The sequence below is a fragment of the Mus musculus genome, chromosome 1 (assembly GCF_000001635.26).
Source record: "Mus musculus strain C57BL/6J chromosome 1, GRCm38.p6 C57BL/6J".
NCBI lineage: Eukaryota > Metazoa > Chordata > Mammalia > Rodentia > Muridae > Mus > Mus musculus.
The window spans coordinates 58,843,595-58,860,116 of NC_000067.6; the positions used below are offsets into that span (position 1 = coordinate 58,843,595).

General features: G+C 44.1%; 2 protein-coding genes across 5 annotated transcripts in view; one reads left to right on the forward strand and one right to left on the reverse strand.

Moving 5' to 3' along the window:
• Nucleotides 1-3,909, forward strand: part of Casp8 (caspase 8) — a 52,271-nt gene extending 48,362 nt beyond the window's left edge. For 3 of the 4 annotated variants that reach the window (NM_009812.2, NM_001277926.1, NM_001080126.1), the window contains 2 exons: nucleotides 750-1,251; nucleotides 3,028-3,909. In NM_009812.2, the coding sequence (NP_033942.1) occupies nucleotides 750-1,251; nucleotides 3,028-3,160 (635 nt within the window). In that variant the 3' untranslated portion in view covers nucleotides 3,161-3,909. The remainder of the gene's footprint in view (nucleotides 1-749; nucleotides 1,252-3,027) is intronic. The other variant, XM_006495634.4, reaches the window with a different exon arrangement.
• Nucleotides 3,910-6,196: 2,287 nt separating this feature from the next.
• Nucleotides 6,197-16,522, reverse strand: part of Gm28802 (predicted gene 28802) — a 46,908-nt gene continuing 36,582 nt past the window's right edge. Inside the window, exons 11-14 of the mRNA XM_030243918.1 lie at nucleotides 11,500-11,595; nucleotides 7,292-7,381; nucleotides 7,065-7,174; nucleotides 6,197-6,504 (exon numbers count right to left, since the gene is read on the reverse strand). Coding sequence (XP_030099778.1) covers nucleotides 6,387-6,504; nucleotides 7,065-7,174; nucleotides 7,292-7,381; nucleotides 11,500-11,595 — 414 coding nt within the window. The 3' untranslated portion in view covers nucleotides 6,197-6,386. The remainder of the gene's footprint in view (nucleotides 6,505-7,064; nucleotides 7,175-7,291; nucleotides 7,382-11,499; nucleotides 11,596-16,522) is intronic.

Sequence of the window (16,522 nt, forward strand, 5' to 3'; positions counted from 1 at the left end):
GCTTGTTCTGAGGCTTCAGATTCAATTCCCAGCACCCACATGGCAGCTCTCATGCTGCCTGTATCTCCAGTTCCAGAGGAGTCACTCTCTTCTTCTGGCACGCACATACATGCGATAAAAGCACTCGTACACACAAAATGATAATGTAAAGCATTTAAAATACATGGACAACAATAAACATATGCAAGGTTAAGACTCAGGAAGTCAGACCAAAAGAAAACACTGATGGAAAATGGGAACAATAGGAGTTGAAATGGAGAATACTGGTCACAGATGCCAGATCTGTGACCATGAGAGCCATAAGACAAAGACAAGGAAATGGACCTGTGCAAGAAGTGAGTGTACGTTCTCCAGTCTGAAAGCGCTTGTTGCATCTTTGAGATTGAGAGGGAGGGGTATGGACAAGTCAGATACGTAGAGCAGTCACAGATCAGGATATCACTGAATTTCATAATAGCAGATCTGGAAGCTAAAAGATGAAAATTCAGAGGAAAGGGGATTTTGGAACGAATGCTATATCTAGCTAGACTGTCAAAAAGAATGAGAGTAGAAATGAATCCTCATGGTGCAAGAACTCAGCAAAGTTCCAGCTGGCAGTACACAGCACTTTCAGCAGGCAACAATAAACATAAGGAGCCTGTACAATCCGATTGGTGGTGATGCAGAAGGACCGCTCAGGTTCTGGTTCTTGCCTACAGGCTGTGTTCTGGGAATGATTGTAATTCATGGTTTCCCATCTTACTTTTCAGAGGCTCTGAGTAAGACCTTTAAGGAGCTTCATTTTGAGATAGTATCTTACGACGACTGCACTGCAAATGAAATCCACGAGATTCTAGAAGGCTACCAAAGCGCAGACCACAAGAACAAAGACTGCTTCATCTGCTGTATCCTATCCCACGGTGACAAGGGTGTCGTCTATGGAACGGATGGGAAGGAGGCCTCCATCTATGACCTGACATCTTACTTCACTGGTTCAAAGTGCCCTTCCCTGTCTGGGAAACCCAAGATCTTTTTCATTCAGGCTTGCCAAGGAAGTAACTTCCAGAAAGGAGTGCCTGATGAGGCAGGCTTCGAGCAACAGAACCACACTTTAGAAGTGGATTCATCATCTCACAAGAACTATATTCCGGATGAGGCAGACTTTCTGCTGGGAATGGCTACGGTGAAGAACTGCGTTTCCTACCGAGATCCTGTGAATGGAACCTGGTATATTCAGTCACTTTGCCAGAGCCTGAGGGAAAGATGTCCTCAGTAAGTTTGGCCTCCTGGGCCCCTCTCAGGGTTATGCTTCCTTACTCATTTCTGTGGTTAGAGCCCATTAGAAGGTGCTTTATGGCCGAGATAATATATACTAAGCAGAGAAGTAGCCATTGGCATGTTCCATCTCTGAATGTCTAGCTGTAGCTGACACAGTTGTATTTCCCAGGTCAGTGGCAAAGTGGGAGAGATGGCACGTATTGTTCTCCTTAGTTCATAGATGGGAAAAGAATATGTTTACTGAAGAGTTTCCTTTATTTAGCAACCGAGGTACCACAGAGCCAGAGAGGTTGCTAATACCACACAGTCCAGCTCTGTCTTTGGGTAGTAACTGACTAAGGCAACTCAACCCCTTTGGGGAGTCTTCCCAGATGGAAGCAAACCACTATGTTTAACATACCTCACCTTTGTCAGAAGCCATGTTTTAGAGCTGGCAAGATGGCTCACTGGGTAAAGGCACTTGGTTATAAGTCTTATAACATGAATTAGATCCCCAGAGGCCTATATGGTGGAGAAGACCAACTCCTTCAAATTGTCCTATGACCACCAAATGTGAACCATGTCATGTGCCTGTGTGAATAAGTAAATGTAATTTTTAAAAGTTAAGAAAGAAATCCTCTCCAATTGCTATCTAGCCTTGAATCTTCTTAGCAAACTATAACCGTACTGAAGAGCAGGGGACCTCTATATCTCTACTAATTTGACCTGCTAGGAATCCACAAGTGTGGGATGATAGCCCTGTGGCATATGGTTCATCTCCAGTTAAATTAGGGCTCCATACTTCAGGTTCCCTCCCACTTACACCTGGCTGATAGCTGAACAATGAGGAGCCCTTCTACGGGCTCCTTTTACATCTCTGTCTTATCGTCTGGTGTCTGAAGAGTGAGAATTTCCCATGGCATGTGGAGAGTAGACAGGAACACCATCGCAGTGCTTTCATTTTGTAACACAGACCCTGAGTCCTACAGGATCCATGTCAGCTATGCAGATTGATGAAGAGGTTGCTCCACAAGATTGCTCAGACTGCTGGTGTCAGAGATGGGGAGGTAGCTACGGGAAATGCTTAGCCTTTACTTGCCTACATTTTAGTAGAAATCTGTGGATGATCCTGTAGGAGCAATGCTGATTTAGGCAGAGGGTACTGGGGGAAGAGAGGGAGGCATTTGTGAGATCCAAATGGCAACATGGGAAACATGGAGGAACACATAGGTTAACAGAGAAGGAAAGCAAATCTGATAGGAACTCTGGTTTCTTGTAACCAGCAGAGATTCCAAGTACACAAAAGTAACTCTGTGTGCTCTGAGAAAACTGAGTTGCCAGAACAGCGGTGAGAGGTCTTGATTCAGTGACTTTCAACTGCAAATGTCCGATGCTCTCTCTGAGAGACAGAACTAGAGAACCTACCTCAGGCACAGCCAGTGAGGTGGTGGGCACAGCCAGTGAGACAGTGGGCACTGCCAGTGAGATGTGGGTGGCACAGCCAGTGAGACAGTGAGCACAGCCAGTGAGAGGGTGGGCACAGCCAGTGAGACAGTGGGCACTGCCAATGAGACGTGGGTGGCACAGCCAGTGAGACAGTGAGCACAGCCAGAGAGAGGGTGGACACAGCCAGTGAGACAGTGGGCACTACCAGTGAGACAGTGGATATAGCCAGTGAGACAGTGAGCACAGCCAGTGATACGGTGGGCACTGCCAGTGAGACGGTGGGCACAGCCAGTGAGACGGTGGACACTGCCTTGTCCCATATGCTTACGCTGCTTTCTTTTTCAGAGGAGATGACATTCTTAGCATCCTGACTGGCGTGAACTATGACGTGAGCAATAAAGACGACAGGAGGAACAAGGGAAAGCAGATGCCACAGCCCACCTTCACACTACGGAAGAAGCTCTTCTTCCCTCCCTAATGATGTGTGCTCTCCACAGTTCACATGGCTTATCTGTGCACTTTTGTGTGGATGAGTCTAATTTATTTTTTAGAATTTCTTTTGCTTTTGAATTTACATTTACATAATTTTCCCTTTTCTTCCCTTTAAACCCTTCTTTGTTATGTTCCAATTTCAAATACATGGCCTCTTTTCTCATTAACTGTTGTACACACACATACATACACACACACACACACACACACACATTTCTAAATATAACCTGTATACTATCACTTGTATGTATGTTTTGTTTTGCTTTTTTTAAAAAATGGAGCGACCTTTGGTAGGCCAATCACACTCCAAGGCAGGTCCCTCTCCCAAGAATAGTTGGGCAATACAAATTGGCTTCCATGGGTTCACCTTTAATCTCAGCACTCTGGAGACAGAGGCAGGAGGATCTCTGAGTTCAAAGCCAACCTGCTCTACATAGCAAGTTCTGAGATAGCCAGGGCTACACAGAGAAAGCTTGTCTTGAAAAAAACAAAAAAGAAAACTTGAAGATGCATGAGTAAGAAAGCAAGACTGGAGCATGAATCTGGTTAACAGAATGGGTGAATGACGGGAGCAGGGACCTGGGGCAAGTTAACAGAGGGGGTGAATGACGGGAGCAGGGACCTGGGGCAAGTTAACTGCTGAAGGTGAGTCAGCAGAATGGGGTGAATATCATCAGCATTCTCTGCATGAAATTCTCAGAGGTAATAATAATATTAAACTTTTTTCTGTGCAGTATATAATTCTTCCAGGTTAGTTTTTCATTAGTCTCTGGGTTTTTTCATGATCAACTGGAAGTCCTTCAGAGTGAGAGCTATTAGGGAGCATGAGGGATAATGGAAAGAAAACGGTCTCTTTGTTTGTGGCGAGAGTTGGTGGGAATTAACTATAAAAACACTTCTGTGGCTAAGTGCGGTTAAGAATTAGCCTTGACCAGGATGAGGAGATAGCTCACTGGTTAAAGAACTTGCCAAGCAAACTCGAGGGCCTGAGTTCAGCTCCCAGGAACCAATGTAAATGGCGATGGGCGATGGGCATGTTGTCCCTCCTATAATTGCTACACTGGGAGGGTGGGGATAAGATTCCTGGTGCAAGCTGTGTAGCCAGACCAGTGGTATCAGAGGACAGCTATAGGTTCAATCGAGAGCCCCTGCCTCCCTGATTATTGTGGAGATTGATTGAGGAAGACTGCATGCATGTGCCTGCCAAAGCATGTGTGTGCTCACACATGTACTTATGCATGTGTGAGCATGCATGCCAGCTCTCCTTACATGTCTAAACATGAGCAAAAGTTAAACTCGCCAATGTTAACATTTCTGTTATATCTTCAATGAATGGGGGGCTGGTGAGGTGGCTCATCGGGTAAGGGAGCTTGCTGCACAGACTGGTAACAAGGTTTGATCCCTGGGACCAAAATGAGAAAAGGAAAGAATTGGCTCCCATAAGTTTTCCTCTGACCTCCAAAGCACACTCTCTCCATACATGCAACGCATGACTGGATAAGTAGATGTAGATAAATTTAAGGAAAATGAGGCCAGTTGTGGTGGACCACACTGAGCACTTGGGATGTAGAGGCAGGAGGGTCTGGAGTGTAAGGTCATCTTCACCTATATAACCAGTTTGAGGCCTTGACCATGGTTTTTTTTTTTTTCCTTAAAAAAAGGAGTAAAAACTATTTTTTGTTAGTTTTTAGATAAATTACAGGTTTTTACTTAATGTACTTATAGTTAATGGTCCATCAGGAAATTCTGTTTTTGTTTATTTTCTAGAAGTATTTATAAAAGTTTTATTTATGTTTTGTAGGATAATAGCATTAAAACAAAACTTATTTTCTAAAAACGTATTTTATTGAGAAAAATTTCATAAATATACAAAAACTAAACGCAATGGCAGCATGGTGAAGCCACGTGCTTACAGCCTCCAACATCAACAGCTGTGCTGTGCTCTGTCCTCCCTGACTGTATCCTCACCTGCCTGCCTTGTCACCTCGCTCGGGGGCACTGACTTGGGTCCACTGAGGTGGAATATTCTTGCATATGAATAGTTTAGAGACCCAAGTGTCTCTAAGGATGAGGTACGTTTTAGATAGCCAAAGCATTTTTAAACATTAAATACCAGTCAGTGTTGGTATTCAAAAATCTCCCAATCTTCTTGCATTCTTACAGTCTGTTTGAATCAGGATCTAGGAAGATCTCTATCTTGAATTTTGTTTGTTTTTCAAATTCCATATTAATATATAGGTTTTTTATGCTTTCATATAGCTTTTTAAAAGAAACTGAGTTGTTTCATGCACTGCTCTTCAGTGTATATTTTATTGAATCTGTACCTATAAACTTTTATATTCCCCTGTTCCCTCCTAAGTAAACTGTCAGTGAGACAAAAGCTGGGTTTTTTTTTTTAAAGAAAAATAGATTTACCTTACTGTTTCTAAGGGATTCTTTTGTTTGTTTTTTATTGTTTCTGTTCGTTTGTTTTACAATTGGCATGTTCACACGTGGGGAACATTCAGTGTCTAGTATTGGCTTACAACATTGCTTAACATTACTCGCCAAAACTTAAAAGCACTTCCACATAAAAACCAGAATTTTTTTAATCATAATGACCCCATGCACCCAAGTGGCAGGCAGTCCAATGAGTCTAAGAAGTGCCATGGTCAGAAAAGGGTGTGGCTCTGAGTTTACCGACCTCCTCTAGCATCCTGCCTCTGTGACTGGTTACTCTGTGCCCACTCCGGTTCCAAGGATATGTTGCCTGCTCTGTGGGCATTTGAGTTCTCCTGATGGTCAGAGACAGTGTAAATATTCAGTTACTCTTCCCAAGTCACTGGGCTAAAAAGTCTGATATGGGAGGGAATAAAGATTTTGGAATTAAATCAATGAATTGCTGTTTACCCTCAGGGGGACAAAAGTCACACCCCAAAATGCAAGGATTACCCAAAAAGAAGACCCTTCAAATTAGTCTCATGTAAAAAGCAGAAAAGAGCATAGCCCACAGAAGTCCAACTCCAGTACAGAGAACACCAGGTCTCAATGGAAAGCCACAATATAATTGGCATAAGAATTCAAACATTTCTAAACATCTGAAGAAAGCAAATCGTGGAAAATGACAAAAGTACAGAACAACTCAAGAGCTCAACCTTCCCGTGTGTCTCTCCAGAAGAGTCCGTAGCTGCTTCCCAGGGCAGTGTCGCTCAGCACCAGGAGCAGTTTGTTACCTACAATGTTTGCTTTTTGTTGCTGTTGTGTTCAGGAACGTCAGACTCATACATGTTGGAATTGGCAGATGAAATTTCTGAAGTTTCCTCATTTGTGGTTGTGGTTAACATCTTCTGCCTGTAAAAGGAATGATGGTCACTATATCACGAAACCTCGACAGGTAGAGGCGATGGGGGTATTTGCTGGCAGGTAGGTAGGAGAATTCGGCTTTCTTCCTGCTTGAGGAAGCATCCTCTCTCATCACTGTAATTGGCTTACATTTGGTGAAATGTGGTGTTTGGGATATCACATTTCCAATGGAAATTGATGCAATGGGTAACTTATCTTCTAGGTTAGTGGTTTGGGAAGGCCCTTCAGGGAATGGTGATGGTGACTGGCAACTAGTCTCAACAGAAGCCAGAATCAGAGTGCTAAAACCCACTGAACTCTGAAAAACAATCCTCAGTCGTGGGACAAAGCAGCTCAGAACCCACTAACAATTTACCTGTGTTTTACACAAAACAGACACACAGGAGAAAAGGCTAGATATGAAAAGTCTACCTCCACAATGTGTGTCCAGGTCCAGAAGTTTACCTCCTCCCAGAGATCAGGACGGTGACCTGACCTATCAGTCACTTGAACAACCTTCTGCTCTCAAAAGCAACCCAGCCAAGGACCCCTGAGGGAAGATCCCATACCTGAGGCAGTTATTTTCTTCTGTCGGGGTCTTTATGTTGTACTTATGCTTTTCTTCAGCTTCAGCAAGCTTTGTCTGGAGCAATTTCTCTAGATTTGCCACAATAGTTTTCTAGAAGATAAATTTGAATAGCTGACTTCCCCAGAGCCCCTGGGACATAGCTCCTGGGCAGAACAGCAGTTCTCCAGGTTCCTCTCCAGCCCGGCTCTCAGTCTAACCAGGACTTGCCTGTCTCTCGAGTTCTTTCTGGCATTTGTAAAGGTTTGTGTTCAGGGTCTCCAGAACAGTAGCTTGTGCCCTCAATTCAGCCTCCAAGATCTGCACAAGAGGAAACAGCCTCAAGACATCATGCTGATGTAATGTTCCCAAGACAAGAGAGAACCCAGGAATATTCCCTTCTCCAGGGCATTTGGAATGGAATGCACCATGCCAACTTCAGGCACGTTTTCTTGTACCACTTACTGCCATTTCTACCTTCTCTTTCTCTCCCTCCTGTGTCCTGCTCTTCAGGTTCACTGCCACTGCAGCCAAAGCAGCCTTCATCAGGCAACATGGTCATCAGCCACTCAGCCACTGCATGGTCTTATTTTTTTTTAAGATTTGTTTTTAAGATATAATATTTTTATGACTTTTTGAGAATACAATGCATTTGATCATATTTACCTCCCACTTTTCCCTAACTAGATCCACCCTCTAATTCTTCCAAACTTAGTGTTCTCCTTAAAAAACTTAATATTTAGTTTTGTGTGTGTGTGTGTGTGTGTGTGTGTGTGTGTGTGTGTGTATGTGTGTGCGTGCATGCACATGTGTGTTCATACGTGCAGGTACACATGTGAGTGTAGGTGTCTGTAGAAGCCAGAAGAATGCATCAGATCTTCTGGAATTGGAGTTAATAGGCAGCTGTGAGTCACCTGATTTGAATGCTAGGTTCTAAGCTCGGTTCCTCTGGAAGACAAGCAAATGCTGTGAGCTGCTAGGGCATCTCTCCAACCCCATTCTGCATATTCTTTATTACAATACCTCTTCCTATTTTGTTTTGTTTTGTTTCGTTTTTTGAGACAGGGTTTCTCTGTATCATCCTGGCTGTCCTGGAACTCACTCTGTAGACCAAGCTGGTCTCGAACTCAGAAATCTGCCTGCCTCTGCCTCACAAGTGCTAGGATTAAAGGCGTGCACCACCACACCCGGCTAATACCTCTTCTTATTGACTCCAACTCTGTGATATTCTGAAAAAGATGAAACACTAGAGACTGTAAATAGGTTTGTGGGTTCAGTGGCTGGAGGGAATGGAAGGGAAGATGTTGGGAAAGAGTATTTTTAGTGCAAGAAACTGTCTTGTTTGATGGATACCTGACATGATATATTAACCAAAACCCATAGCATATATACCATAAAAGTGATCCCTGATGTAAACTGGGATCTCAGTTAACAACAGCGTGCTGATACTGACTGCTCGGTAACTAACATGTCATGTAGTGCAAGCAGCTAGCAGGGGAACATGAAGGGTACCATGGGAGATTATATGGGAACTTTCAAGATGGATGACTGCACTGGAAATTTCTAGTTTCTGGAAACTGTCCCATGAGAGGATGTTTTGCTGAGGCAGACACATGGTGTTGCAGTTACTGGTAATTTTAACAAGACAGTCTCAGACAGTGAATGGAAACAGATGCTGGGGTGAGACATGGAGGGGGCATGTCCTAATGGTAGGCTTTGTCTCCCACATTCCAGCTCTTTAGACCTTTTTCCACCTTGTTGACAGGCCATACCTCTGGTGACATTCTTCTCCTCAGATGTTCTGGTGGCTCTTTTAGTTCAACCCAGATTCCTTAATGTGGTAGGCAGACTGCTAAACTAGTCTGTGCTGCTTCCTGTGGGCCTGTATAAGCTCTCTGGCTCGCTGGGAAAACTGTCTCAAGGACCACAGAGGACAATGCTCCTGACATTGTCCTCTTGTCTCTCTGCCTGTCTTGCCACTTTCTATGTACACCAACTTCTTTCATTATGTTGGGTTGGAACTCTATCTCTGCCTTGTCCACATTATGAAATTCAGAAATACCTACCTGTGTCCACATACCACACAGTAACCCTGCTGATCTGAGGCAGATGTGCACCCACCCCCAACAGAGCTCATGCCTCTTTCCTCTGAGGAAATGATATTGCACTCATATTTTATCATAAACACATCTTTTTTTTCCTGCCTGCATGGTTGTGCATGCCTCTAATTCAAGCACTTGGGAAGCAGAGCAAGTGTTCTCTGTGAGTTGGAGGCCAACCTGGTCTACAAAACAGGTTCTGGGTCAGCCAGGGATAAACAGTAAGACCCTATCTTAAACACAGCAACAACAAAAACAAGTGGACCCAGAAGATTCACCACATATCTCTCTTCCAATTTGTCATCTTCATAGTACCCTACAGTCAGCACCTAGCAGTTACTGTGTGCATTTTTGTTAGGCACTGACAAAGTTAAAGATATCAACAGATTGGTTTCTTTCCCTAGGTTTCAGCCCACTTAGTCCCTCCACCTCCTCAGACCCCTAGAGAAATACCACGCGACACATATCTTTCCATGATTCGTGAGCTGGACATGTAACATCACCGAGAGCAACTGCATTAAGCTCAGCACTGTTGTAGGCTGAGCTTGCCTTCTTACAGTCACGTATCTGTTCAAGGATGAACTGGTGTTTATTTAAAGCCTAGAGTGCGCCAGGTACCTCTTTAGGAAATAAGGATTAATGGTGAAGAGAACATACAGAAAGGCCTTCCTTCACTGAATGTGTCTGCTTGGGTGATCAAATTAATGTAGAAAAGCAAAACAGAGAAAGAAAAGTGTCAGAGCAGACAGCTGAACCTTTAAACAGAGTGTCTTCCAGGAGGCTACCATCTGAATGAAGACCAGAAGGAAAAAACCTTTGCCATGGAGATCTTGGGGAAAGAGATGTCTAGGTAGAGACTGTTAAATTCAAAAACCTTCAAGGTAGGGTACTCTGTCCCTTTAAAGAACCAATAAGAAGTCCGGGACCTTTGGAGAGGGTGGTGGAGGCAGAAAGAAAGGAGAGGAGTTGAGAGAGAGAAGGGAGCCGGTAGAACAAGCTCACGGACAACACAGGGCTGAGACTGATTCAGTCCCATCAGCTAGGCTGGAGCAAACCTGATGTAGAGGGCTCTGGAGGACTTTCAAAAGGGGTGACTCTACACCAGCTTTAATTCTGACTAGGGAGATTCAAAGGTATCACACTGCTTCCAAATGGCTTACCTGCATCCCAGAATTAAGTCTGTGAGCATGTAAAGGAATATAAAAATATTCAGTACCGAACAAACTAAGCTTCACAATAGCTAGCACCTACTGAAGACTCTGCAGACTTGCAAACAAAAGAAACCAGATGGAAACAGACTCAGAAATTATACCTGTGATAGAATTAGCAGAGACACTCAGCAGAGCTTTTCTGGAATAGGACTCCCTGGATCTACATTGTAGGTCTACCTTGGAGGCCTACCTTGGAGGATGCTGCAGTTTGTTTGACAGCAGTTTAAGATACAATTTCTTCATAATTTAGTGCAGTGACTAGTCTTTTTCTTAGACATGTTTATTCTAGATACAAATTAGGTTTCTTAGTGAAAAGGGAAACAAAGGTTTCTTTAACTGTTTTTTTTTTTTTTCATTTGCCTTCACACATGGCCTTCTGCGTCTCAGCAGAAAGGAGCCCAGCAGCAACCATCATGAGTAAGGTACACACAAGACAGGCTTAGAGACAAAGCTCTTCAGGAAGCATTAGGAAGACTGAGAGCTCAGAGGGAAGAACATGATTGTTGTAGTTTGAATAGTATGGCCCCGTAGATTCATGTGTTTGAATGCTTGGCCATAGGGAATGGCTCTATTAGGAGGTGTGACCTTGTGGAAGGAAGTGTGCGACTGTCAGGGCGGGCTTTGAGGTCATATGTCAACTGAGATACACAGTTTCCTGGGGATTAAAATGTAAAACTCTCAACTCCTTCAGCACATTGTGGGCCTGGATGCTGCCATGTTCCCACAATGATGAGAATGGACTAAACCTCTGAACCTATAAGCCAGCCCCAATTAAATGTTGTCCTTTATAAGAGTTGCCTTGGTTATGGTGTCTCTTCACAGCAATAAAATGACAACTAAGATAATGATGTTCTGTAATTCAAAGTCCTGTGTTTTAAGCGTCACTAGACATAGCTGTTATTCAACACTGATGACCATGCAGCCTTTGCTTTCTCCTTGTTCACAGCTGGCTCTGAGAAAGGCTGCTTTTGCTTGACATGGAGTTCGAGATTCATTTTGACTTACAGAGTTCAACACTTAGGTTTGGGTGCTCCAGTAACTATACTGATCTGGGTAAAATTCATTTATTTCCCCAAGTGTGTAGGGCTTGGAAGACACTACTTTCATAGAGCTGAATGGGAACCCTTACCTCTTTGGATTTTCTCAGCTCCTGTATTTGCAGGATGTCTTCATCATGTTGTCTTAGGAGCTCCTGAAAACAATTGAATTTGGAAAGGTTAGAGAATTAAGAAGCCACCGGAGGACTCAGAGTTTAACACTTACTGAACTGCAGCATTATCAAGTGTTGGGTGTGATGAGCTCTAGGACTTACATAGAAGTGTAAGGCAATGGAAAACGTATAGACCACCCTGGGAAACAAAACCAAAGCTAACAAATAAATTTATTAATAATAAATTAGCCCAGTCAGGCTGTCTGCCCGTACTCACTGGCTTTACATGGCACCAAGGCTGTGCAGCGCCTCCTTGAGTGTAGAGAAACAGTTAAGCAGAATGGGAAGAGAATCTTGCCCTTCACTCAGAGGACATCAAGACGACTCAGGGAGGGAGGACATTTTCTTTTTTCAGAAAGGATGATGGAATAATTGTCTATTCACATAGAAAAATTTCCTATGACCTCTACTTCATTCTATACACAAAAAATTATTCAATATGGACCATACACTCAGAAATGCTAAAATCAACACGTTTCTAAAAAGAGAATACCCACGGCATTATGATAGTAGTGATATGGGGAAGGTAGAAAGAGGTTTTAATTCTAAAAAGAAAAGATGGATAATTTGCCTTTCATCAAAATTAGAAATATCTGTACATTGAAAAATAACGTTTGCAAAATGAGAAAGCAGCCCCCTCTCCCCCCGTGGAAGTTCTTATTGCAAAATATATACAAAATATTTGCATTATCATATCTTTTAAGTAATAGAAGAGTTGAACAGAAAGAAAAGAAGACAGAAATCTATCCCCCAACACTTTAGGAAAACTGGGCATGTTTAGTCATCAGAGAGACTTTAAAAAAAATAACTTACTTCATATTCATCCCCACTACAATGGCCATAGTTAATGACTGGGTGGCCTAAGTGTGCAGGATTCGGTGCAGTCAGAATTCACATATTTCAGATCTCAGAGTAAAACATTTCTACTGTGGAAACCATAGATTTCCTCTGTGTACCCTGGAGCTTCAGTAATACACTCCAAGAGAAGGAAGAGAAGATATCTATGAGTCACTTGTACAAAAATATTCATAGAAGCTTTGTTTAAAATCCAACAAATGAAAACAATCCAAAAAATTACAAGCCAGGAAACCAAGAAGCACGTTGTGTGACGTTTCTACTAAGCGATCCTACTGAGCAGTGAGAAGGAACACAGTGGGTATGGGCTCGGGCTTGGAAGGTCAGTGCCCGCAGGCCAAGGCCAGAAGGGCAGGCTCATCCTGGGTTGCACATCAGCTGGTTCCAACCTGGGCTACAGAGGAAGATCTGCCTCAAGCCACTTTTACAAAAGGAATGTATGAATGTGAGAAACAAATAAATAAATTTTATCGGTTATTTTTAGGGGAAAACAATACATTAGACATTAGGCATTCTACGTCCACGTTAAGTTTTAAAACCTGAACATTGAGCAATACTGCTTTTTTGGCTAGTTTGACCTAGATGGGCCAGAGGTGGCAGTGGAGTGTGTCCATTGTTTCTTCTCCCCTTCAACTGGTTCTGAGCAGATGTGGGCCCTGCTCTATCCTGGCTCTCCTCATGCCCTTCCCAGGTTGGGCAGGGTCTGAAGTTGGAGGTGGGGGTGTTATCTGAGCACTCACTAGTCCACCTCTGAGGTGCAGGAATCCCACCATGCTTCTGTGATCTCCCCATGGTCACCAGAGCTTTCTGTTGGATGGAGATGATGGTGGAAGGATTGAGAAGGACGAAGAAGCAGGGGTGTGGGGTAGAATGGAATGGGGTTGGGGTGGGAGTGGGGTGGGGCAAAGATGCAGGTGATTCAGTCTGGGTTCAGACAGGGAATCTGAAGAGAACATCGCTTACAGTTCCAGCCGACATGATGAGTCATAAAATGATCTGGACAGATGCAGGGGGTTTCCACAAAGCACCCTGACTCATCAGGAAGGGAGGGTTGTTGAGAAAAGGAACAAGACTGCTGCCAAGAGAAAGTTCTGAGCAGAATCTCATCAACTGTGATAGGGCTGGAAGTACAGAGACATGTAAAAGATCATTACTGAAGAGGAGCATAAGGAACAGGCCAGCAGAAAGAGTGATCAGGAAAGGATATATGTATTTGTGGGCTTTGAGACAAAGTCTCTCTCTATAGCCCTGGCTATCTTACAACTCACTCTGTAGATGAGGCTGGCCTCAAACTCAGAGGAATCCGCCTGCCTCTGCCTCTCCAGTGCTGGGATTATGGTGTGCACCACTATACCATACCAGGAATGCTATTAATAAATATTAAAAATAAATTTCACTAATAGAAAACTCAGCAAAGAGACTGGAGAAGAGTGTCTGCATGGAAGGGCAAGAGGGAAATATCAAGTGTGAGAAAGTCAGCCGAGGTGAGGGAGCAGAAAGGAGATGATGATGAACAGTGCAAACCAAGTTGAGGAAGAAAGCCAAATTGGGGGACTTAAGGTATGGCTGGAAAATGCAAAACCTAAACCTAGCCTCAGAGACTGACATGGAAAACCCATCGAAGAGTCCCAGGTATCCATGGTGGAACCCTGGTCCCCAGCTGCCCTGTTAAGGAGTCTGAGGCCCCTATAAACAGACCACAGACTCCATCTAGATTATAATTGGTTAAATGTATTGATCCTGATGGCAGGACAACACTCTCTGAACCAAACTTGAGATTGCTACACAAAGAGGACAGAGGGAAGGATTTTTAAATGTGAAAACCAGAAGGCGACCTAGAATCTGCATAAGCAAGCCAAGCGTGGTTCTACTGTGCTAAGAGTAGGTGGTCCTTGAATGTCTGCATAAACAGGTTACTGATGCTGACAAGCAGTTAGAGTCACAACTGCACATTTCTGGGTGGAGAGAGGCACTGAGTCACCCCCAGGTACTAGAGTCTCACACAAATGCCTGTGGGTAGCAAGATGGATGCCAAGCACAAAATGGAGTTTCTTTACCCTGTCACAACTCTGTTCCACAGAAGCCCCTCTTTATGGTCCTTCCCAAAGAAGCCAAGGGTCTGTCAGGAAGATGAATAAACAAGTCACCATCTCTGTGGCTCTGAAGGACAAAGCCACCTTTGCCTTGGTGGGCAGAGTTCAGAGAGTGTGTGGGGGCGGGGGGGGCGGGGAGATGGCAGGCAGTGTTTTACCTGGAGCAGTGGCTCTAGCTGTATATGTAGCAGAGGATAGCCTAGATAATCATCAATGGGAGGAGAGGCCCTTGGTCCTGTGAAGGCTCTATGCCCCAGTGTAGGAAATGCCAGGACCAGTAATGGGAGTGGGTGGGTTGGGGAGCAGGGCAAGGGGGGAGGGGATAGGGGATTTTCAGAGGTAGAACTAGAAAAGGGGATAGCATTTGAAATATAAATAAAGAAAATATCTAATAAAAATATCAAGTTGGGTGGTGGTGGCGCATGCCTTTCATCCCAGCACTTGGGAGGCAAAGGCAGGTGGATTTCTGAGTTCGAGGCCAGCCTGGTCTACAAAGTGAGTTACAGGATAGCCAGGGCTACACAGAGAAACCCTGTCTCGAAAAGAGGAAAAAAAAAAAAAACAGAATTAAAAAAACAAAACAAAACCTGCTCAACCATGTGATGATTGACAAGCACCAACTTATGTCTTTACGTCTGCATTGCCCTTAGAAGTTTGCTGAGAAAGATGCTTTCTACATTTGGTTTTTATAAACTTTTAAAGGTTGATTTGGGCACGTTGCAAGGATAACTAGCAACTGTATTTGTGTTTATTTCATAATAAGTTATGCTATCAGACCAACAGAACCAACTTTTTTTTTTTTTAACAAAACAAAAACTGATAAATTGAGTCTGTGGTGGTAAAAACCAGAAGAATGGTGGCCTGGGGCAGGTGAGAGGAGATGGGTTTAATGGAAGAGGAATTAGCACGATGGTTAGAAATGTACACATGAGTGACATAATCAAAATATTGACAATATTGCACAATTCTCCATTTGCGTGAAAAGGATGGAGGAACCTAAGACAGCTTATAGCTTGTATAATTAGGGTGATTGTGGGGCATTGGGCTGTGCAAAGACAGTCTGGTCTCCAGTTGAGCTGAGATGTTGAACCCTGGGACTTGGTGGTGATAATTCATCTACATGGGACGGAAGTTCTCTCATGTCTCCTGGAACCCTGGCTCCCATCGAAGTTACCGCTCCCCTCAGCCCCCACAAGAGAAGTGTGTGGCTAGCAGTCAAGTAGGCAATGTCCCAAGATTCTGATCTTCAGGCTAAATTCCTCCCCAGTTACCTAGCAACAGAAAAGATAGCAGCATACCATGAGGGGCTGTTTGGCCCCTCCTCGCTCTTTCACTCTCACCTCTCTCTCTCTCTCTCTCTCTCTCTCTCTCTCTCTCTCTCTCTCTCTCTCTCTCTCTTTCTCTCTCTCTGTCTGTCTTCTCTCCTCTCTCTACCTCTTTCTCCCTCTTATTCTCTAGCGTTTCTTCTCTCTCTCTCCTTTCCCCCTTCTTTCCTCTTGGCTATGGCCAGTCTCTCTCTTTTACCTTCTTTCTCCCTGCCTTTCTATAATAAAGCTCTAAAACCATAGACTGTCTCTGCGCTCTAATCAAGGCCCACTGTGCAGAGTCTCACCTGTGTGGGAACCTCTCTTCCCTCTTCCCTTAACCCCAGGGTGACAGGGTGAAACCCCAGGGCACATTTTGATTTCAGGGGACTGCCCCTTATCCACTCCCCATCGAGTGGGTCAGAGGCTTACATGCCACCTGGGCTGAGTGGAAAGCGACTGGCAGCCCTCCCTCATCTGCCTGCCCAGAACATAGGTGGAGCTCTGGCCGGATGTGGGCTATCCTCCCTCCCCCCTCTTTTCCCAGGCCCCTTTATAGTTCCCACGGGTGATGCCTAAGTCCTGATCTTGAAAGAAAATTAAATTCAAGGTCCATGACTCATGCGGCTTGCTAGTTAGGAGGGTTTTTTGGGCCAAGGGCAAAGAACAAAGGCTGTTGCTGTTAAGTCA